This window comes from Gavialis gangeticus, unplaced genomic scaffold, assembly GCF_001723915.1.
Source record: "Gavialis gangeticus isolate Ggan-Ray unplaced genomic scaffold, GavGan_comp1, whole genome shotgun sequence".
NCBI lineage: Eukaryota > Metazoa > Chordata > Crocodylia > Gavialidae > Gavialis > Gavialis gangeticus.
In genome coordinates, this window is record NW_017729012.1 from 933,611 (window position 1) to 956,947 (window position 23,337).

The window sequence follows — 23,337 nt, forward strand, 5'->3', positions numbered from 1 at the left end:
CTGCAAATCCCATTCACGATCTTTGTGCTGCATTTCCCCATGGTATAATGGGGTCAATGGTATACCAGTTGCTGCCCATTGACTTGTCTATCTAATCAGTGTTCCAGAGTGTTTGCAACCACTTCCTGTGCATCCGTATGATCCCTGATCTTAATAATTTAATACCAACCACACAATCATTTTGCTACTGTGAAGCGCATCTTATTCAACCACAGAAGTAAGAAACGGGGAGTCGCAAACCACTTGTTCTCATTTCAGAATGTAACCGCTAATCACAGAGCAAATGATGTCATTGCAGCAGAAGACGGTCCCCAGGTCCTGGTTGGACGCTTTATGTATGGACCCCTGGATATGGTGGCTTTAACAGGCGAAAAGGTAAAACTTGTGTTTTATTCATCACTTTCTCCGAGTGAATGTTGATGGAAAGGTTAGGTGAGTTCAGCACACGTTTTGCTATACACAGTACCATGGATAGGTCCACAGTGATGGGGATCGGTACATTTTTAGGCTACCCCTCAGCCCTTCTAGCGAACGTGCTGTCATTGGACTTCTCTGATATCTGACCTTTACCACCCTCCATTTATCTTGTTTTCTCCCAGACATTGCATCTGGTTAACACTGGGCACAGCCTGAAGTGATTGCTCTTGCACCACCTACTCGGGACAGAATTAACCTACTAAGCAAGAAGAAAGAAAGTGAATTTTGTAGCATGGGCAAACCATGGAAGAAAAATGCGGATCCCCTGGGTTCAACAACTAGATAAAGGAAGAGGGTTTTGGGTGGTTAGGGGGGTTACAGCATCTTTTAAGCTCGAAAGCCTGAAGATGAATTTAGCACCACAGCAGTAATGAGATGCACATTTGACATAAAATGTTAGGCTCGATGCAGCATGTGTTTCATGCACATGATGCCCTCTAGCGACTGGCCAACAGACGAGACAGCGTCTTAAGAGAGCAACCTAATGTAGTTTCTCCTTTAGTTTGCATTGGCAGGGCCATGAAGTTTTTGGACAAAAGCATTCAATTTATATATGTAGCCTTACAGGTAGTCATGAAATAAAGGTCATGAGGGATGTAGCAGTGAGGATGCAATAATGGGTGTTGGGAGGCAGGGTTTTAGACACAGCTTTGCCATTTGAGTTTGGAGTAAAAGTAAGACTATTTACTTTTCTGTCCCCATTTCTCCATCTGTAAAATTATGCTTCCCCAGATACCTCTGTAAATGCTTCAGATCCACAGCTGAAAAACACCGCTGTATTGGTTTGTATAATTATATAATGCAGGGCTACCTTCCTTGTGAGTTGTAATGGCTGGATTTTTTACATGTTAGTTGAGTCGCTGAAAAGTACAGTGGCTCTTTCATATTTCGGTTTCACGATTCATGCGGTCTTACTCGGTAAGAAATGCCTGTAACAATATAATTGCAATTTCTGACAAAGCTACCGTTGTAGCAACAGGTTGTACAAAGAAAAAGCTATTCCCTGTAGACATGTGTGCAGCTTAATATCATGGAAAAAAAGCCCTGAAGGAACAATCTGCAATTGTTTTCTTAAATGAGCGATGAGCCTTCCATGTATAATATGCGGTGACATAAATAGTATTTCTTTGCCATGGGGAAAAGTGTCGGCAGCAGGATTATTTAGAAGCAACAGATAGCATTCCCAGCCCCAGCCCTGATAGCCCGGCCACAGTGCAGCTGAATTGAATGTAATTGTTGGCTGGAAATAAATTAATAGGTTTTCTGAATGGTTTTCTGCTTGCACTCTCACCTTGGGCAGCCTGCTTTGGAATCTAGCTGCACTTAAATGATCCCCCTTAATAACTGGCTTACATAACATAAGCCTGATTTGTGTTCTCATTGCTGTTTAAGACACCTCAGCTACCAGGCAAGCCAGGCTCCTTCTCTTGGTTTCCTCAAATATTTTACAGATGTCGTCTTTACTTTACCTAATGCACCTCCATGATCCCCTGGTTTGAATCCCTGTGCAACACCTACGATTTCTGATTGCCTTCATCAAATATGCCTTCAATTAGGAAGCCGGCTACATAGTGGGGTTCTTGCCCTGTGGGTCACTAGCACGTTGGTCTGTGCGTGCTAAATAGGATGGCAGTTTCTGGTATGGAAAATACCAAGAGCCACTGAGCTTAAAGATACATTTGCTCAATAGTCTGGCCATCCCAGATTTGTATAGTACCTTGGCCATCACAGCTAGTGTGTCAGGCTGAGCTGACATGCACTAGGGCTGTTTGAGTTCACTACTGTGTATGCTTTCTTCTCTTTAGTAGCTCTACTGATTTTCCTGGGAGGCCAGATTTTTATCCCATGGGCAAAAAACGATTCACTTTTTCCTTGTAATGATTTCGATCTAACCTCCTGGAATCCCCAAGCACATCCAAAAGGACTATGGTTGTAATGGAGATTTGTAGTTTGTTCCTCTCAGAACTGAGGAACGTTGTGAAGAAAATGGAAGGATACTTTAATATCCACCATTACTGCTGGACTGATCCTCTAGATAAGAGGAGGCCCCTCATCTGTAGCAAACATCGTATGAATTTATTAAAGTAACTTAAAATGGGTCATTTAATTGCAATACTTGCTTAGGTCCAGTAGCAAAAACCTGCTCAAATGCTACAATGTCCATTGGTTGGCAGACATGGAGGTACACTTGCAAAAGCGAAGATGGTGGGTGGAAGGAAACATTCAATTTTCAAGACTGTGTTTTGGAAACTTTGTTGTGCTGCAGCCTTTCACACAGTAGTAAGCTAGCTCACAGGGTCTTTTGTAGCTGAACTAAAGTCTCCTGCAGAGACCTTAAGTGCAACAACACAAACGTGTTGGCTTTTCAGACCCAGCCATGAAGAGCCTGCAGTTCAGGGACTTGGGCATGGAGTAAATTCATTCTACGAATGATGAAACTCCAGCAGGTATGGGTGAGGGAGTAAATTTGCCCTGTATACATTGGGGCGAATTGACATTTAAATTTATGTTGACCCCAGGCACAGCGAAGTCTGCAACTTTATCTTGCCAGCAGCACATCCATACACTAACAAAGGGCAAATTCACTCCCCCTTCTGTATTTCTCCAAACACAACAGAGCTTATGCTGCTGAATTTCTTATTCACAAAATGCATTGTTATACAATTGTTATATCTATATACAATTGCACTGTTATGTCTATATTATTCATAAGAATATGCTGCTCTTGAGATCTGGTTGCAGACTTCGGCGTGCCCTGTGTCTCTATAAATTGAACGGCCAAAGTGGAGTAAAGGTTACGCTTTTGGTGAGATCATCACTGTTTGAATCTTGTCTCTCTTGGGTCCTAAGATTCCTAAAGCAGCCCCATTACTTGAGATAACACATGGGATAAGATCACAAATTTGCTTGAACTTTATTGCAAGTTCTTATCGTGGTCCCATTATTAGATTTTTATTTTTTTGTTGCCAACTGCTCTTTATTCTGATCACGTATATATTTAATAAGATTCTTCTAGTACAGTGATGAATAGGGAACTGAAAGGGGGTCAGTGCTGGTAGTATGAGCAACACTTAAGTTATAAAGCTCCAGGACTTGATTACTTTCTATTCAAGCTATTCTTCACAAGTTGGGTTCAAAATGTCAATTAAATCTATCTGGGTAGGAGTGAACAATACAATGTCAAAGGATGTATTTGCTTTGCATTAAAAATCTTCAATTCTGCATTCAGGGAGAAGTCTGCAATTCCCAAGCCTCTTTCTCTCTTATTATGATGATTATAACTGTGCCTACAGGCCCCAGTTGAGGCAGGAACCCCACTGTGCTAGGTGCTGTACATGTCCTATTTGAAAAATTTCCATATATACAAGTCTATCTTGCAGCTTTTAAATGAAAACCTTAATAGCAAAGGCCCGGGTTGCGCCGTGTAAATAACTGGGCCAGGTTCTTGCTGGTGTACATCTGCAGGCTCCGTTGACTTTGGGGCTTTGCTGCTCTCTGCCAGCTAAGGAACTAGCCCACATTATTACTTCCCTGATTTGGATGCACAGGCTTGAAGGACCGTAGGGCCCTATCCTCTGATAATGTTTTCCCTCTGCTAATTGTGAGAGTTTTTTGCCTGTCACGTTTCTGTTCCAGAGAGGGCTGCATTTCAGCCATGGGGAAAGGGATTCCTTATCTAATGTGATGCACAAACTCCTGTACATTGGAAATATCCTAAGGAACTGCTGGGATTAATTGTTTAAAAAGAAATGTTAAGATCCTTACTGTCATGCAGGGTGCCTTGTAGGTGTTGTTTTGAGTTTCAAATTACCCCTGCTGCAAGGATAGTAAATAGCATTTTGATTCGGGGGAAAGCAAGTCATGTAATAACAAAACAAAAAAAATCACCTGGTACATGGTATCTTGCACTCGAGAGTCTCCAAGCACTTTACAAAGAAGGACATGTATCATTCTCCCCGTTTTATGTGGGCAAAAATGGGGCAGACTGCTTCAATGACTAAAAGCATAAGAAACAGGGTTCAGGAGCATTTACATCATTACCATGCAAGTCCCTGATTTAGAAGACTTGTTTCAGAGTTCCAGACGCAAACTAAAATTTTGTCTCGGATATTTACTTTAATGCCATCCAAGGTCCTACCTTGAACTGAGAAAATGTATAAAAGAAGGAAGTGAATGAGTGAATAAAACCAAGTTCAAAGCATGGGTCATGGAAGAAATCTTGTTCACTTCTGGCTAGACCCACTTACCCTTTGAAGATTCGTCTGCACAGAAGCGTGAGATTCTCTCATATTATTGTTAGCAACATTTTAAGATGTCTCCACCTCCCTTGTGCTAATGGTGTACTTGAAAGACAGAAATACAGGGTCCAGTTAGGGCAGGGGTGGGCAAAATGCAGCTGGCAGGCTGGATACGGCCTGCCAGGCCATTCTATCCGGCCCACAGGTCCTCTAAAAAATTTAGCAAATGAATATGTATCTGCCCCTGGCTGCCTGTCATGCAGCCCTCAATGGCTTGCCAAAATTCAGTAAGTGGCCCTCTGCCCAAAATAACTGCCCACCCCTGAGTTAGGGTATAAACATGAAATTTTCCTTTTGTGACATCAGTGAAGACCTAAAAAGTCTGAAAAATATCTGATGAACATCTATGTTTGAGTTGTTACTTTGCCCAAGCAAAGGGGTTGTGGTTGAAAAGCTAAACGCACTGATGGATTTTGATAACACTTCTCTTGTAACGATTCAGGATTGCACTCCGTTTGTTTCTCCCTCTTGCACTTAGCACCTCTAGTTCTGGACACCTCTCAGCTAGAACAGTTCTGGATCCTGGCTTTTTGAAGGATTTTGATATTTAAATATGTTCAAAACTCCTTGAGGTTTTCAAGGTAACGTTGAAGGTCAAGAGTCCTGGGTATATATAAACAAAGACATCCCAAGTTAGGGGCTAGATCCTGCAAGTTGCAAAGCAGACTGGCCCCAAGATGGCATAATACAGAAGCAAAGGCTTAACATTTAAATGTGAGAATAAGTCCTATGGACTCTTACAGGAGCAGCCACATGCCTGAGTGTTGTTCTGAATCCACAATATAGGTAGGCAAAAATTATCAGCCACACATTTTTCCAACAAAAATATAAATTCAGGGCAACCCATAAATTTCACAGTTTTTTTAAATGTTGGTGAATTGTTCCTGTTTCAAAAAAAAAAAAAAAAAATTCAGAAAAAGTTCTGTTTCAGTGGGTTTTTTAAAATTTGCTTTGTTTTGAAAGTTAATTGAGATTTGGTAAAAGCCATCTGTAGTTTTGCAGCGTCTCAGTTGGGCAAGAAGTTTGAAGAAAATGTTTTGGGTGGATTCAAAACCTAACGTTTGTCTGATGGGTTTCTCCCCTTTCCTCCCCAGTGAATTGTAAAATCAGTTATTCTCACAGCTCTAGTGCAGAGTGCTCAGCCCACTTACAATGGAGAATCCACGGCATAATTTCTGGACCATCGTGGCTACAGCCTCACTTTTACATTACCAGCCCTTTCCGGACCTGAGCTCAGGAATTTAGACCAACAAATATAATGCACCTTCATGCTTTGGGAAGTAATCCATCCTCATGCTTATCAGGGTGTAGAGGGAAGCTTTGCTAGTACTGTAACTAGATTATCGTACCTTCCTACTTCACCTTTTCCTTGAATTGTTTAGTATTAGCTATAGTTGGATACCAGACCAAGCAGACCACTAGTTTGATCCAGGCTGGCAGTACCTATGAATATGGCATGCATTTATACTGGCAAATTGAATAGATTCCATGTCTTTTTACAGGTCGATATCTTTATTATGACTGAGCCCACTTCGGGGAGTTGGGTGTATTTCGACACCGAGATAACCAACAGCAGTGGCAGAATATCCTACAACGTACCCAAACAGAAGAGGCTTAGAGTTGGCGTGTATCCCATCAAAATGGTGGTTAGGTAAATTTGTTTTAAATCTGAATATTGGGTTTCTCTGCTACAAAATGAGTTTTATGCAATAAAACACCAACTGCCTTTTAGCACCTGTGCTGTTTTACAACTGAGCAAAGACATTGGCTGCCTATACGCATGCTTGGAGGTGGGGGTGTTTTACTTAGAGTGGTTTCTGGGCAGCCACTCTAATTAAAATGCCTTGCCGTCGTGTGTATTAAGCCTCATTCAACAAGGTTTAGATAAAGTACCCCCCAGCCATTTAAAAAAGTGCGAGGGCTTAATACGTGTGACGCTGCAGCGATGCTGGGATGTCCCAACTAATATGTCAGCTAGCATGTGTATAGGCAGCCGTTGTGACTTATCCACAGTGCTAAGCAAACTTGCTTGGAGAGTGGGGTTGAAGGTGGAGCGATGACCAGGACTGTTTGTGTTAGGGAGTTGTGAACAGCATTGTCAGCCACCCCTTGCTTGAAGTGAGGATGTACAGGAGAGAGGTTATTGAGACCGTAAGCCTTTTTGTGCTACGTTCATACAGTGATTAGTGCAGTGGGGTCCTGGCCCGTTGCTGCAATTGATATGCAGTAATAAGGGACACACAAGATTTAGCTTCAGATTCAAATTGTACTGTCGAATAGATACAAGTGAGATGATCTTGTAAACTGAAGAATCTTGCTCTGCATCTTCTGTTTAACGTGCCTGCTAGACCAAGGCAGAGTTGGTTTAGAATTAATAGACTAACATCTAGGTAGACAAATATCCATCTAATGAAGGTGTTACTTTGTACCACGGTCTTCAGTAGCAGGAGAAGCTGCCTCCTACACTTACTGAATCTTATCCATGTTGTATGAAATTACGTTGTAGATGGCAGATACTGTAGAGAAAGAGAGAGAATGGTTTTGTGGCTAACACTTCCTCTGTGACTTTGGCCAAATGACTTAGTCTGTGTCTCCCCTGCTTGGCTGCAAGATGGTCTGAGAGATGCTGGGAGGTACTCTGTTACTGCTGTGATGAGGCTCACATACGTATCTAAGATGGACAGAATGGGAGCTGGGAGATGTAGGATCAGTCCCGAGCTGTGCACCAGGCTCCCTGAGCAACCTCGAGCAAGTTGTGCCTTTTCCCCATCCTTTGTCTAGCTCACCAATTAACGTGCAAAATGTTTGTGTCCTGTCTCGCTCCCTTTTATACAGCATCCGGCCCAACAGGCACCAGTATTGACCCATAGGCACTGTAGTAAAACAACTCTTCAGTGGGATTAAATAAACTAGTGCTTAGCCCTGTAAAATGCATCAGGATTACAAACAGGATCAGAAGGGGGCTGAGCGACACAAGCTTTTCTGATCTCTCTTAAGGCCCTAGCAAGGACATGTGGCTCGGATACTGCAGAGACCCCGCCGGTTTTGTATCACTGGGGTGAAGGGAGTGATCTACATACTTCAGGCTGATGACAAACCTTTCCTGATAAAATGAACAGTTGAGGGTTTGCCTTGCTCTAAGCCAGCAGTTCAGTTCATCTATTGATGTCAGGCTGATTGAAGGAATCACTTTAATTCTCTACTCAGTGCCATGCTTATTTCAAATTGAAAAACACAGCACTTTAAAGCAACAGTTCATTGAAGTGAAATCAATAGACTCTCCTGGCCCTTAAGAGTTGCATGAAAAGCCCTCCGTTAAGTCAGGCATAAAGAAGAAAAATGTGTGAAATAAAAATCATCTGTCTAAACAGAGCGAGAGGATGGCTGTGCTTTTAATTGTTTTTATGCTCAAATAAGAAAGCGGCTAAATGTTTTGACATAAAGTTTTAATTTAATATTCCAGTGTAGAGTTAAACTTCATGCTCACTTGGGGAGCCCCTTGGAGATTCTATTAAACCTCTGCTCGAAAGTAAAGTCGGCATGATGAATTGAACTGAAAAGGAATAAAACCTGTCTCAGCAGCTAATCAAACACAAGGTCAAGTTCCAGCTCCACATATTACTAATTAAGGGGAAAATATAACTCCATGGTACTCTAGCAGGCAATCAATCAACATGAGAAGATGGGATTACTTAAAAATAAATTAAGATCTATTCAGGAGCTAAGCTCCATGGTCTACAGATTTAGATATCCTTCAGCCTACAATGGAAATAGTAATTGCCTCGTTTGTGCCCATAAATGGGTCACAGATGGACCTGACGCATAATGTGGACAAGTTTCCAAGGAGAAAGCCATCTGCAAAGTTATTGTACTTACACTAGACATAACTTTCCCACAGGGGGATGGCAGTAAGGCTCCTATGGCAGCCTTAGGGAAGGGGAAGGTAAAGGTCTCTAATGGTCTAAGATCTGCGTTCCTGCATACACCATGAGACATTTTCAGCTGCAGAAAGCCCTATAAGGCAATAGCGTTAGCATTGCTCTTCTGGGTGAGCACAAGACACAAGGGCACAGGGATGGGCAATTCTCAGCTGTTCCAGTACATTTGGCTTCATGTCAGCAAATGCTGCTGCAAGGTATAACTGTTGGATATCCAATATATTGCGACCACTTAATTTTTAAGTTATAGTTGCAAAAAAAGGACAAAGCCTACATGGACAGACAGTTGTGTTGTTGTCTGGTTTTTTTTTAAATAATCCTTTAACAGTATTTATGCCAACCAGAAGGCAGAGTAGAGATGCACCTGTATAAGGCATATAGAGCATAAACTTTCATAAACCAAAGTTCACTTCCTCAGATACTGTGAAAGGACGAACAGAAAACAGCATAAGGAGGAGAGAATACAAAAGACAGGGTGTGGGGAGAGAAAAGAGGGAGGGGGCAGTGCTAGGAGAGAGAAGCCGTAAACCTCATTGTTTTAGCACAGCACACTTCACAAAATTGTGCTTACAAACTTGTCTGCTAAAAAAAAAAAAAAGGGCTGGGGGATCTTTAATTTGTTTTCCAGAATAGGTAAGTCCCATTTGACTGGTGGCACCCTTAATACCTAGATACACAGATTCACATCCAGTTGAACATCATCTTGTTTTTCATTGCAACACCCAGAGCTCTGATGGTTTGCTTTGTTTTGTGTTTTTGTTTTGTTTTTTTATTTCTAGGGGTGACCAAAGTAATGCAGTGAGTTACCTGACTGTCCTTCCTCGGGGGATGGAGTGTGTTGTGTTCAGCATTGATGGCTCATTTGCAGCAAGCGTCTCAATCATGGGCAGCGACCCCAAAGTCAGAGCTGGGGCAGTTGATGTTGTCAGGTGAGCAGCACACGCATGTTACTTTTGTTGAATCCCTGATTCATCGACTTTGGACAAAAATGGATCAAGCTGGAAGAGGGTGAAATAGATTGATGACATTAATTTACGAACAAATGGGCATGATTCCAGCAGATGCATTTTTCTGTTGCTCAGATGCACATGCAATTCGACACAATTTGCATGGAAATGTTGTGGCGCTTTGGCTAGCTTCACAGATTTCACTCTAATTTGCACCAAAAATGCAAAGACTGCTTCTGGGGAAGATGGCTTGGAAGTGTATGGAGTGAATAGTTCTTTTCCTGTTTACTGCTATAGCAGGCAAAAAGGGTAGAGACTTTTAGGAGAATCTTACTTCCATAATGCCTAAATACAGGGCATTGGTGTGTCTTTGTGAAGTACCATGAGTGTAAAAAAAAAACAAAACAAAAAAACAAAACAAAACAAAAAAACAACCTATACATTTAATGTCAGACTGAACAGCAAAGGTGGTGTCTATTATTTCAGACTGAGTGCCTCTTGCACACTCAAGGGAAGAGAAGGATACCATCATTCCCCATTAAATTAATCTGCTGCTGTTGAAGTGGATAGGATTGGAAAGGAGAAGAGAATGCTAAGGATGAAACATATGAAATATCAAAATATATAAGACTGCTTGGCACTATTCTTGGATTCCCTCAAGGAAAAGAAATTAGTACATGATTGCAGACGGTTAACCACTAGGTTGGCATCCCAGATTCTGTTCTCCTTGTTAAGTGATTGTGCCCCACTCTTCTGAATTGTCTCCATAATCAGTGTGGAAAGTGCTCATCGTGGGTATTTTCACCCCCCACGCATGCACAACACTTTTTTTTTGTTTTGTTTTGTTTTGTTTTGTTTGGACAGACACTGGCAGGATTTGGGGTACCTGATCATCTATATCACGGGCCGGCCAGATATGCAAAAGCAGAGAGTTGTCTCATGGCTGTCTCAGCACAACTTCCCTCAAGGCATGATCTTCTTCTCAGACGGGCTAGTTCATGACCCATTACGACAAAAGACCATCTTCCTCCGGAATCTTATGCAAGAGGTAATAAACCCCCCTGTTGTTCATATCCTTAAAGCTGTATGGTAAGTGGCTAGAAGTTCAATTTCCAGAAAAATGTAGTCAATATCTTGATTATCACAAAGGTGACACGGGTCTTGCTGTCTTGGAGGGGAAACATCCTAGTCTGTTAACAGTATTTTACTGTGTCTTGGTTTCTTTCACTGTTCACAGATTGCAAGAAGCTTCTGAAAGTCTTGAATCAACATTATTACCCAAGCCCATTTTAATGACAGATATAAATAAAGACATTGCCTTTGAATAGTGCAAGATCAAATATGTTTAGAGCAGATGCCTTACTGTCCTAATTTAAGAGAAGCCAGTGACTACACTGTATTAATACCTGCAGCCTTCCATTTGTTAACTGTATTAAATGTGAGTAGTGAGGAAATAAATCCTGAACACATTTTATTACTGATACACCCTCCCTTGAATTCTGGTCTCTTCTTTCATGGCTGAGGCATGCTGATGAGGTGATGAAAGGAAGAGCTTGCCAGGCATCGACTTCTGCTGTAGCTGGTAATTAAGTGCCCTGAGCCTGGTAACCTTTTCTACTGGCAACTAACACATTCCCATTTATAAAATGAAAGTGGAGGCTTCTTCATTCACACCCTCAAAACCATTTCCTCTGCTGTTACCCTATCAAATGTCACAAGAAGTAAGAATGGAGATCTCCAAGGGTCTGTAGGTGCTATAGGAAATGATGATGGGGACTCAGTAAGCAGCACAGATGGGTAAAAACTGGGATTGTGTTGCCTTTAGGAGATTGAGCATTGGTTTTCAGTACAAAATTGGATTGGTTTTCAGTAGAAATTATGGCCTGTTTTGCACTCCTGCCAAAGTTGGTGGGAGCTGTTGGGTTTTCTGTAGGGGTGTGCGAAGCCGGCCATATTTAATTCGGATTCAAATTCAGCCTGAATTGGAGACAGTGATTCGAGTCGTTGATTCAGATCGCTGTCCCCAATTCGATTTGGCCGAATCCAAATCTGAAGATTCGATGCTGACTCAGAGAATCAGCGATTCGGCCATAGACACAGCTTTAAATGTTTTTTCTACATACATAGGGGTACCAGCTCGGCTTATGGACGCTGCGATGCTGGGGCAGTACTTCTGGTCCACTTCTGGGTCCTCTGGGGAGTGGACGGGGGGGAGGCCCATGCCCCCCTGGCTTAGCAGTTGATCACAGGGGGACCCCAGATGCCCCCCCAGACCCAGGAGGCACCAGTTGCTAAGTGGAGAGGACATGGGGGGGCCCACAGCATGCTCCCCAGCAGACCCGGAAGTGGACTGGAAGTACTTCTGGTCCACTTCTGCGTCTGCTGTTGAGCATGCTGCGGAGCCCCCACCACACTTCTGTAGGACACTCCATGCGCCCCAGCATTGCAGCACTCACGATCCACCTGCTACCTAGAGGTATGTACATTTACAGCTCAAAACATTTAAAGCTGCCTCTATGTCTGAATCTCCGAATCTCTCTTAATCGATTTGGAGGGCTCCAATTTGATTCAGAGAGATTAAAAGGTCCTTTGATTTGATTTGGATTCAGAGATTTGGCCACCAAACTGGGCCGAATCTCTGCCGATTTTTTGAATCAGGAACCGAAGCTTCGCACAGCCCTAGTGTTCTGCTCACCTGAAAAATTAAACTTTCCAAACTTTTCTGTCTCATTGGGCCTTTTTTCCTGAAGACATCATTTTAAAATAACTTTCATACAGCTTTTAATAATAAAGGAGGGGGATGCTCAAAAACATTGGAAGTTAGGTACCCAATGCCCACTGATCTTCAGTCCTGATTCCACTTGACTGTTTCTATTGTTTTAGACTATTGTTTTCTTGCTTTTTTTATGGTATATCGCTTAGTTTTACCGACAGGCAGGTAGATGCATCTTTCTAAGAAATACAGATTTATGTCAGTAACAGCATCTTGTCTGCTGCTCCATAACTAAGACAATGTCTTCTGCAAGATTCTTGGAGTCTGATATTTGGGAATTTGCCATGAAAATGTCTGCCTTGTTTTAGTGCCACATCAAAATTTGTGCTGCCTATGGCTCGATGAAGGACATTTCTGTGTACAACGTTTTGGGTCTGTCGCCTTCGCAGATCTACATAGTTGGGCGTCCAGCAAAGAAATACCAGACTCAGTGTCAAGTAAGTAACTCCTCCTTCAAATTTGGTGTATCCTTTGGGGCATGACATACCACACCAAGGAAAGAGAGATCCTGAAGGGCCATGTCCACATACACGTGTACATTTTGTTTCCCCAGGGACAAGAAGCAGTGACGCACCTTGTGCCGCCGGTAGTTGTCCCCAGGGAATGCCTTTGCTGTGTGCCCTCCAGCACACAGCAGGTTACCCTGGGTGAGGTAGGGGAGGCTGGGGCCAGCACAGGGCTGTCCCCAGCAGCTTTACTTGGGTCCTGGGGGCCTCCTGGGGCTGCAGCAGTGGCGATCCTGCTGCGTGAAGCCTGACCAGCAGCCGGAGTGTAGCCTTGGCCAGCTGGTTTTGGGTGGCACATGCTGCCCCTGCGTGCACCACTCTGCTTTTTTCGCATGGGTTTTTTTGATCCCAGAATCTCCACACCCTCCTCTCTCCCCCACCCCCTCGCTGCTATTTTGCAGCATGAAGAACAGCTGAATATGCCGTTTGTGGCACCGCAGACACGTTGTCTGGACCTAAGCAGGGTGTCCCATACAGAACTTCTAACTCCTACATGTCCCCTCCAGGAGAAGTGATAGAGATTGGATACACAGGGAGGGTGAAAGGCACCCAAGAATACAGATTTCTCAACCACTGGGGTATATACGGTATACTGCTGAATGACAACATTGAAACTGTGAACGGGGAGTAAAAATACAAGAGTCTTGTCTTAAATACAATGGTCTTCCAGCCAAAGTGGTTCAAAGGCAAGAAGTCATGCCTTTTGATCAGGATTGTGGTTTTACTAATAGAGGTCCCGGCTCTTCATTTCATCTCTCCAGAGCTTTATTTGATTGCAGTCTTGCTCCTCTGCTGCTGAACCTCAGGAGCATTGTCACCTCTTGGGCCCATTCTGATGCTTTGGCACAAAAGGTCAGATTCTGCTGAATGCAACAAGAGCAGGATCAGCCTCTAATTACCATAGTGATAGTGCTGGGAAGGATGTTTTGTTCCCTTCGCCACAGGGTGCAGGTTGGCTTTCTGCACCATTGACTTTGCAAGTAGTTACCCTGCAGCCATCTGTTCCAGAAAGGAGGTGGCTCTGATTAGCCAGTTAGCAATGTCCATGCTTCAGCCAATATGACAGCCACAATGGGCCAAATGCTTTCCTAGTGCCAAGGTATTTGCTGAGAACCTGTCTCCGAGTTTGGAGCCTGGTTCATTATCAGTAATGCACACTATCTTCTCAACTCCTCTCTTTTTTTTTTTTAGTTCCTCAGTGAAGGTTACGCAGCCCACTTAGCCTTGCTGGAATTCACTCTCCATTCCCGGCCTAAGAAGAACAACTCCCGGATGATCCTGAGGAAAGGCAGCTTTGGCCTGCACTCCCAGCCTGAATTTCTGCGCAAAAGGAATCACCTACGCAGGACTATGTCTGTACAGCAACCCGACCCACCTTCATCCAACCCCAAACCAGAGCGTGCCCAGAGCCAGCCCGAATCGGACAAGGACCATGATCGGCATCTTCCTCCCATAGCGTGGGTTCGAGGCGGAGTCCATAAATTTGAGTCTGTGCCATAGGAAGCTTTGAGGCATATTTCTTGGGCACGCTCCTGTAACCCTGTAGGCATGCCTTGAAGATAGTACTTAGGCAGCTTCAACATAAGAGGTAGGGGGAAGACCTGGTACCCCAGAGCCATCCCTGTTCTTGTATCTGCCTCCTTTAACCAAGCTGGGAACTTTCCACCTGTTCCTCTCACCGTACTTATCAAGAAACCAGATCTGAAAGATCGCAAGTGCTCACGACATCAAAATAACAAAAACATACATCTTGGTTTTGGTTTGTTTGGGGGCTGGGGGGAATGGGAAGTTGTTACAAGGTACGTTATAAAATGTGCAATAAGGGGACAGTTGCCACAGGTTGGTTTCACCGAATGGAAGATACTTAAAGGACTATAATACCAATTAATTAGTTGCACCTAAATGAGCATAATAAGTCACCTAAGTCAAAGAGAGGTTTACATTTTAAAACACAAATGGGTGTCGGTACTTCTGCTTTACTTTGGAGAAAAAGGAATACAAACAGAAGAAGTGAAGCAGAATAATGGGTAATTGGGATTTGCACAGCAAAACTCTTTGGGTGCCTTAAACCCAAGATTTCTTTTGGTTGACTATGCTGGTGAACATGCACTAACCCCGTCTCTGATCTACACACCTTTGGAGTGAGGTAGCTAGGTGTAAAAACAAAACGCTGGAGAAATCCACTTGTGAACTAAATCATCAGTGCTTCATGGTAGAAATCGGTTCCCTCACTGCTGCAGTTTGAAGCCCAGTTAACGTTGCTATATAAAAAGCGATGTGCAAAGTGTACAAAGATCACAACTGTTTTCGTGGAACTTGGTGACTGTACCAATATGTGTGAGCTGCTTCAAAGCAAGGAGGTGAGTTTGACCATTTCAGTATGACATGTGGATCTTAAGGAGGTAAGCTAAAGAAACCTCTATTGTAGAGGGGCTCGAGAACTAAGGCAATCTGATTTTTAAGTGAATTTTTTTCCAGACTCTTACAGCGGACAGAAAAAGAAGAGATTCAATTACCTATGTAATTCAGCAACTTTTTTTCCTGTTCACTCCTCTTTAAAGCAACTATTATATTAGATAGACTGCAGGGTTTAAAATGCCTACCAGCATTTCGGTTTAAAAAAATGAGATGCTATGAAACTGTAGGCACCCATTAGAAGTAGCTGTCATCCAGTGATCTGCAAAATCCATTTAGACTTTCTCAGCTCCCCTAAAAGGATCTATTGGAGGTAATTGGCACAACTTGCCTGACTTGTGAATGTTTCACAGATGTATATTGGAGAGATGCAAAAATCCAGAATCTACAAATTCTCTCTGACGAGACCTGCTGACGACTCCAAGTTCAGTGGGGGCCTCCTCACTCAATTAGAGATTTTTCAGGATTGGGCTCAAATTTAAGCATGTTTCCATACCTGTACCAAAGTTGTAACTGCTCAGGAAAAACAGAGGATTCAAAACAGGTTTATGAGGCTGGGAGAGGGCACAGGCAATGCAGGGCGTTTTTCGTGCTTGTTCTGAAATGGTCTTTGTCTTGGAGCCAAACCAGAAACAAGCTCAAAAGAGCTTGATTGGTAAGTGTAGGGTATGGACAGAGAATGCGAAAGGAAGCTACCGTGAGCCTGCAGAGGAAATTTATATTTCCCAGACACCAAAAATGCAGTTTTGCAGGCTTAGACAGGTGTTTCTGGTCTTAGAAGGCAGGAAGTCACCTCTACAGGTAGAACAGCATAGGTTATTTCCTTCATCTTACTATTTGGCAGGCAGAAATGGTTAAGTTTACCACCGATTTGGAATGCCACCCAACTTGATAGCTGTACACTTCCTTAAAACAAAAAAATCAAATACATAAAACGTAATTCGATTTCAAAATCCATGCTCAGGCAAAGATCAGTAGTAATCCCTACTATAGTTAACAGAAATTACACAAATCAAATGAAGAAACTCATTGTTTTGCAAGCTTGTGCTAATTACAGCCAAACACTTTGATTACGGGGAGTGTGTTATTTGCGCCCTTTGCCTAACATCTTTGGCTCCAAGTCATTTGGCTCCAAAAGCCAAATGTACTATCTGCAGGAACTATGCTCAATGTGGTTTTTAGTTTACAAATGTCTCTTTTAATGAGTGTTAACAGGTCTACTAACACACAGCACTTTAAATGGTTACTCTGTGTTGTCTTTGCCCCATGTGCGTTCCTTTGATCGGTCTGCACCTTCCTTCCCTCATCTGATTTTCCATTCTCTGCGACCAGGTTGAAACTGTGCAGAGTAGAAGGTAAAGCAAAATCCAATCCCCTGTGCTAAATTTGCTGCTAGTGTAGCGTGCCCGGTTCTGCACACCTTAGTGGAGCCACGGCTGATTGATCCTATTGATGAATTTGCTGCGCTCTGCCGCTGCTCTAGGAAAAAGAAAAGTAAGTAACAAAGATGCACGTTTGATGCTAATTCCATGCTTCTTGTCTATCAGATACCTCTGTTCTAACTGGTACCAACAGAAATGCCCTGAGTGCACAGAGTAAAAAGTGGGACTTTACTACAGTAATCTAAAGCTCTGGCCAGTAATGGCTTGAAACATTTAGCCAATTCCTGGTTTACTGGTCTTGCAACAATTTTATTCGTCTGTTGCTGCGATGGGCTCACGGCTGGTTTTAGGTCTTCTGTTTTATAGACTCCATAGGACACAGTGTTTTCCAGCTTGCTTCTATTTGCCAAGTTTAACAGGTAAATGAGCATAATATTTAACAAGGAGGGACTTAATAGGCAAATTTGAAATCTCTTGGGAAGATCTAAAGGTGACACTGATTGCTTACTTTGAAATTACATTTTTAAGCAGTTGTCTGTGGTACAGCCTGTATACTGCTGGTAATTATTGTGCCTGCTGTGCAATTTAGAGCTATTGTTGCTTTAGCTAAATGTCTACCTCTACCAGCCACGGGTTTTCCAAGTGTATTCTCCCGTATACATATTTCAGTAGGGAAAACCCACTTCCAGAAAGGGACCTAATCGGAACTGCATTCATCCTTAAGGGAAGGGGGTTTCAACACAGGACTGGAAAGGACCTTCTTAGGTCATTGAGTCTAGTCCCCTGCTTTCACTGGTAACCACAAAAGCTCTGTATTTTTAACCCAAATTTTTCCTTAGCACCTGGGTCTCCTTACAGCCACTGTCATGCCAACTTAACAGTGTTATAATATAAAGCAGTGAAATAAGTGCTAGTTTGTGTATGTGATTAGAATATTAACTTTCTAATATTGCTATAAACAGTATTAAAATTAAGCTGAGAATAACTCCCTTCACTTGGTTTCATGAGAGATGCTAGCACTCATGTGGCCTTTGCATAATTCCAACACTACTTATTGCTCAGGGATTGAAAGGTTTACCTTTGGATCACTGCTCTTTCATCTTTGCAAACCATCTCACAGCGGTCCAGTTAAAGGTCAGTGCTTCATAACAGTCAGAACCTGGTTGTTCCTGAATTTCAGATGACTTTTTTTTTTTTTTAAACTTTGGCTAATTGCCTCTAAAATAGCCTCAGAAGTTCAATCAGGCTGGTAGTATGAAGAATGTAAACAGAATAAGACTTTTGGGTCTGAATATCTCGCAACCAGCCAGGGCTACAAACAGCTATCTTATGGCAGGAGAAATTTGGGAACCCAGATACTGTATTAAAACTCTTGCCAACATCGTTAGCTATTTTTTTCGGACACTGGCCAGGCCTGACCATTAATTCAACAGTATAATCTTCAATCCTTGCTAACTGTTAAAGAAATTGTTTAGAGGTCAATATTTGGCAAGATACTTTATCTACAATATCTTCCTTGCCATGGTCCAGAGATGTAGACAAGTCAACTGGAATTTTAGAATTTGCTTTAAGCCTCCAATGAATTTTGCTTAGGCTTTCAGCATGGGGGATCAGTGTTTTAAAAAGTCTGTTGCAGTTGGGTTTGGTTATTTTCTTGTTTGCATCAAGTTATGGTAAGTCGTCATCTCTGCATTGTTTGGACACCCAGACTGGCCTGGATTCAGAATTCAGAGGGCTTGAAGATTTAGTGAACACCAAGGGAAGTTTTGGGGGTTCAAGTATGCACACTGGCCTCCCTGAATTTCAGCTGTTTCGTCCCTCCAGACTGATCAGCATGGAAAATCAATCTTTGAGCTTGCTAAATTGAGGGGGAGTCATTGGAAATGTAAAATGCTAAATGAATACTCTGAGGAGGAGTTAAAGATCCATGCACAAGTAACACTGAGACTGGGAGCACTTATTTCTCTGCCCTGTTGATGTGGGATCCATTTTTTTATTACTGTAAAAAAAAAAAAAAAAATGGCAGTGATTTAATAGCAGTGGTGGACTGTTACCTGAAATATTGTGAAAAGACACCTTCGCAACTGTGGTGTGTGTTGTGTGCGTGTGTTTACTGAATTCATAGCCACCCTATGTGACGTTTTGGTACAGCTTTCACAGCAAATTTGTAACCAATCCGCGTTTTTTACAATTGCTGTTTGTTCAGTTTTGTTGTCCTGTTAGATAAGTTTGAAAAAGGTAGCATTGTAAAAGAGTGCAAAATATTCCAGACATGAGTAGTAATGTAAATCCAAATTTGCTTATTATTTCAATAAGAAATGTTCAAAAAATATGTTTGCCTATACTAGTGCTCTTCGAACAAAATCTTGCTTGACCAAAGTATTCTCGTTTAATTCTGTGGCATGTTTTATATCTATCCAGCATACTATTTTGTTAGGTGTGAGAACTGCACAGCATTCACTGTTCTTCTCGCTCCCTGGGGTTCATGAGTCAACTGCCATTGTGATCTGTTGAGGTGGGAACAAGAGCATTAGCGATTACGAACGGCATGTTTGCCTGCTACTTATCTCACATCGCAGCCTTTTCAAACAGGAAAGTTCAGACAGGGAAAGGCCATATGGAAAAAGTGGAAAAATTTCCAAATTGCAAGGGAGATGAGAACAAGCAATAAATTAAGCAAAACAAAACCCTAAGCTTAAGCAGTTGATTCTGCGAAGCAGTATTGGCCAAGACGTCTGCGCTCATCTTAGAGGCACCTCATTCTTGAAAGGCTCAGATAACATCAAAGGTGTTCCTTGCCTGTGGCTATTCAGAAAAGCAAGCTGCTTCTACCTTGTAAAAAATGTTCCAACCAAGTGAAAAGTGAAAAAACCCAAAGTAGCTAAATATCTACCACTAGCATGAAGCTTGCATTGTGATTTTTTTTTAAAGCAAAAGGAAGAACAAAAATTGTATGTTCCATTGGCTTCTCAAAGGGCCACCTGTCTTAAATTTGGCCACAATTTAGATTTGTGGGCTTCTTTTCTTACAAAACTAGGGTCTGTAGAAGCGCTTCAAAGCCTTTGAGTAAAATGTGTTAAAGAACAAGATTTCCACAGCACAGGAAGGTAAGCAGTAAACAATCAGCATTTTTTTGTGCTTTAAATGTCTCTTATCTGCTTTAGTAAGATGAATCACTCAGTATCTGAGGTTATAGTTTCAAATGGAGGGGTCAAGTCATCCTCTAGATTTTTTTTCTACTGCAGATAATTAAAATGAACACTGAAATCATAGTATTTGTATTGATTCCCCCCCCCCCCTTTTTGGGGGGGGCGAGGTGGTGACAAAGTTGGGATCACTGTTTCTCTTCAGCCTGGTACAGGGTTAGATCCCCTTAATACACAGGTATCAAGAGCTTCTCTTTGGCTGCTTGCTTTTCTCATCTCAGCCAGCATGGAAAGCATAGCTTGATCCCCAGCAGTCCCTCCTTGCAAGTTAAGGGGCAGGTTATAGCTGTACTGCAAACAAGCAAAAAGGTGTGCTCTTAGCTTGAGTGAGAACGATGAAGATGGGGATCTAAGAGGTACGAACTAAAACTGAAACGGGTTCAAGATTTCAATTCAAGCTGCTGACCAGACGTAAAACCCAAGCTTTAAAGGTGAATTAAGATTGCACCTGTTTTGGAAGGGGAATAGTACGAGTGCACAGTAGTCACTTCTCGGGAGCGAGGGTGTGTGGATGCTGCGCAGAGCAGCAAGAGCTTCTGCTTTGAACAAAGAAAGGGATTTTGGGGTTGAAACAATTGGAGCTGGCACTCCCCTTTAGGGGTAAGGTCTACAGCAGGGGATGATGATGCAGCCCCTAATTTTGTTTAAAAAACTACCACATGCTTTTAAAAACCAGACGTGCTTTTGGGAACAGGTGGAACAATTTGACAATTAAACCTCATCTTCCTTAAAAATAGAAAAACCTTGGGGAGGGACAAACATAAGTACATTACAATGCAACACTACAAGGAGTTGTGAAGCAAGTTGAGACAGGTAAGACAAATCACAAGCTTTAAAGAACGGGACGATAGTTGCTTTTCAGTAGGATAGGAGGGTCAGGAATGGCAGTCCCATGGCAGAACCCCAACCCTAATGCATACTTATTTTTCTATTTATGTGGGGAAAAAAGTCTACTTATAACAATTCCTGTGAGGAGACTTGAAATTGTACATGGTCTTTAAGTCTACAGTTTTAATAAGTGTATACTTTTAAATATTGTTTGTCAGTGGGAAGGTTATATATGGTGACAAAATGTTTATATTTCTTATGGCTGCCTTGTAAAGATTTAAAAATGTATAATAATGAATTTCTTAAAACATGAACTACAGGAGTAAGATTTTTACAACTGGTCTAGATTTTGATGTGATCTGGTTTTTAAAATCTTATAAAAAGTTAGTCACTCAAATAAAAACCTTCTTTGCCTTTAAGTGACTAGACTCATGGACTTTTCTTTATAGCAGTGTGGGTACGCTGCCCCATCACCTGGCTGTCCCATGAAAGCCATCAAGCGTAGCAACCTGCTTGCAACGGCCGTCGTGCCATTGTACGGTAATGGTGAACACTAGCATGTTGGACTCGGTACCTGCCAGAGACCTAGCACTTCATCTGAAGCAGTGTAGAAATGAAAGCACACGGATAAACACCTAACGCCCAACTGAAAGATGAGTGGAAGTTGAAGGGTGAGGATTTTTGCAAGGGGCAAGAGATAGGTGCTTCAAAAACTTTTGCAACAAGACACAACTTCTGAAAACCTTGACAAGGGTTGTTTCTTTTTAATATATCAATACATACAAGTGACAGTTACTCAATTCCGCACAGGTGCTCTATTACTTCCAGCCTTTTTTTTCTATAAAAGCTTTCCGTGGGCCTGTAAAATGCTGAAAGGGTCGTCCCAGTTTTATCCGTATTTGAACGGGAGCTGGAACCTGGTGTTCAAAATGCACTCACCCTTTTCCAAACAGTAATGTCTTCACGAAATGTGGTTTGGCAACGGGCAAGAAAAGGATTTGTACATGTGAGCACTTGCACATTCGGATTTTGATGCTAGACTATGGGCTGCTTCATTTTCACTAAAATATTGTGTCTTGAAATTATTCAAAAAATGGAAACAGGATTCATACTTAGCTTGCAATTTAACAATAGTAACACATGTTATTTTTTTAGAAGTAATAAGCACCACTGTGTTTATCTCCTTCTCCCAGAGAATACCGGGAGGAAAAGATGCTGTCTGAAGCAGCAGCACTGATACTGAATTGTAGAATATGGAAGTTTCCTTCACTTCGTTAAAATGTTAGAAAATGTTAATTTTGCTAAGCTTAGCTTGCCTAGCTTATACAGCTTCTCATATACGATGGTTGTCAAAATAACTTGTTAGTTTAAAAAAAAGGGGTAAAATATTAGATCTGTTTAAACTACCTGCTAATTAAATAGGACTTAGTGTTACTTGAGCTTTCAAAACCAACTTAAATTGCCTTCAGTTGCGTGCAGGAGTCACAAGCACTCCCAATTTGCAAGAGCAGTATTTGTCAGCTGTTAGGATCCAAGTTGTTGTAGTAGCAGCATGCAAGAAATCGAGCGTTAGAACCAGTATGGAGTTCAGAGTCAAACTAGTTGAGATGAAAAGAGGGGGCCATAGTGAGTCTTGGTTGATCCAGGGTCAATCTGGAGTAACTCAAACAGAATCCCATAGTTCTTAGTTGTTTCTAACGAGGGAAACTGAAGTCAGTCAATGTTTTCAAAAGGACCTATGGTAGCAGTGACCCAAGTCACTTTTGAAAATAAGACTTAAGCACCAATGGTGTTTCTATGCCCAAAGCTCTGTGGAAACATTCATCCACAACATCCTCTAATAGGAGGCAGGTATCTTCATGAAAACAGCGTTATAGTCTTGCTGAGGCCTCATAGAAGCAAAGCTGTGCTTTGGAGGATACTGATGGGACCCCACGCCTCCCCTGTTTTGAAACACAGAGGTCAAGTTCAAATTGCTTTTCCATTGTGGAAGGATCATATAATGGGCTGCCCTGTATTAAGATAATGAATATAATCTCTGCCTGCTTGGACAGAGAAACCAAAAAAGGAAAAATCTGAGATGCTTTGTCATGATTTGAAAGGAATGATACACAGTTAATAAAGTCTAGTTAGTTAAATCCAAACATAGAAGACATTGAAAACGCAACCCTCTGAATCGCATACTGAGTTAACCCTTCACACGATCACAAGTTGCTAAAACTACGTAAAGCCATCTCAGTCCGAGTGCCTATTGCTTGGTGGAGCCTCTTCATGCGTCTCCTGAAAGACTGAGAGAGTTTCCGAGAATGATGTAGGGACTTCAAGTTTTGTGCCATTAGATGATGATAATTTGATATTGCCTGTTTTCTGTAGAGAAGGGGGGAAAAAAAGGAGGGCTGTTAATACAAAGTAATTACTAAGGTTAAGTAACGTGTATGCGCTGCACAACCAACTGCTGGAAAGCTGGCAGAAGGCAGCAGCACAGAAGGAAGAAAGCATGCTTTGTGTATTAAACAGGGGTCTGAATACAAGAAAGTGCAACTGAGTCATGAAAAGGGTTTTTTGTG

The 23,337-nt window shown here is 42.1% G+C and overlaps 2 protein-coding genes across 3 annotated transcripts in view; one reads left to right on the plus strand and one right to left on the minus strand.

The window, feature by feature from the left end:
* Window positions 1-21,189, plus strand: part of PITPNM3 (PITPNM family member 3) — a 299,986-nt gene extending 278,797 nt beyond the window's left edge. For both annotated transcript variants that reach the window (XM_019511015.1, XM_019511016.1), the window contains 6 exons: window positions 259-375; window positions 6,278-6,426; window positions 9,493-9,642; window positions 10,525-10,708; window positions 12,742-12,870; window positions 14,131-21,189. In XM_019511015.1, coding sequence (XP_019366560.1) covers window positions 259-375; window positions 6,278-6,426; window positions 9,493-9,642; window positions 10,525-10,708; window positions 12,742-12,870; window positions 14,131-14,439 — 1,038 coding nt within the window. In that variant the 3' untranslated portion in view covers window positions 14,440-21,189. The remainder of the gene's footprint in view (window positions 1-258; window positions 376-6,277; window positions 6,427-9,492; window positions 9,643-10,524; window positions 10,709-12,741; window positions 12,871-14,130) is intronic.
* Window positions 21,190-21,514: 325 nt separating this feature from the next.
* FAM64A (family with sequence similarity 64 member A) overlaps window positions 21,515-23,337 on the minus strand; it is an 8,008-nt gene continuing 6,185 nt past the window's right edge. The window contains exon 4 of the mRNA XM_019511017.1: window positions 21,515-23,137. Within this exon, the coding sequence (XP_019366562.1) occupies window positions 22,975-23,137 (163 nt within the window). The 3' untranslated portion in view covers window positions 21,515-22,974. The remainder of the gene's footprint in view (window positions 23,138-23,337) is intronic.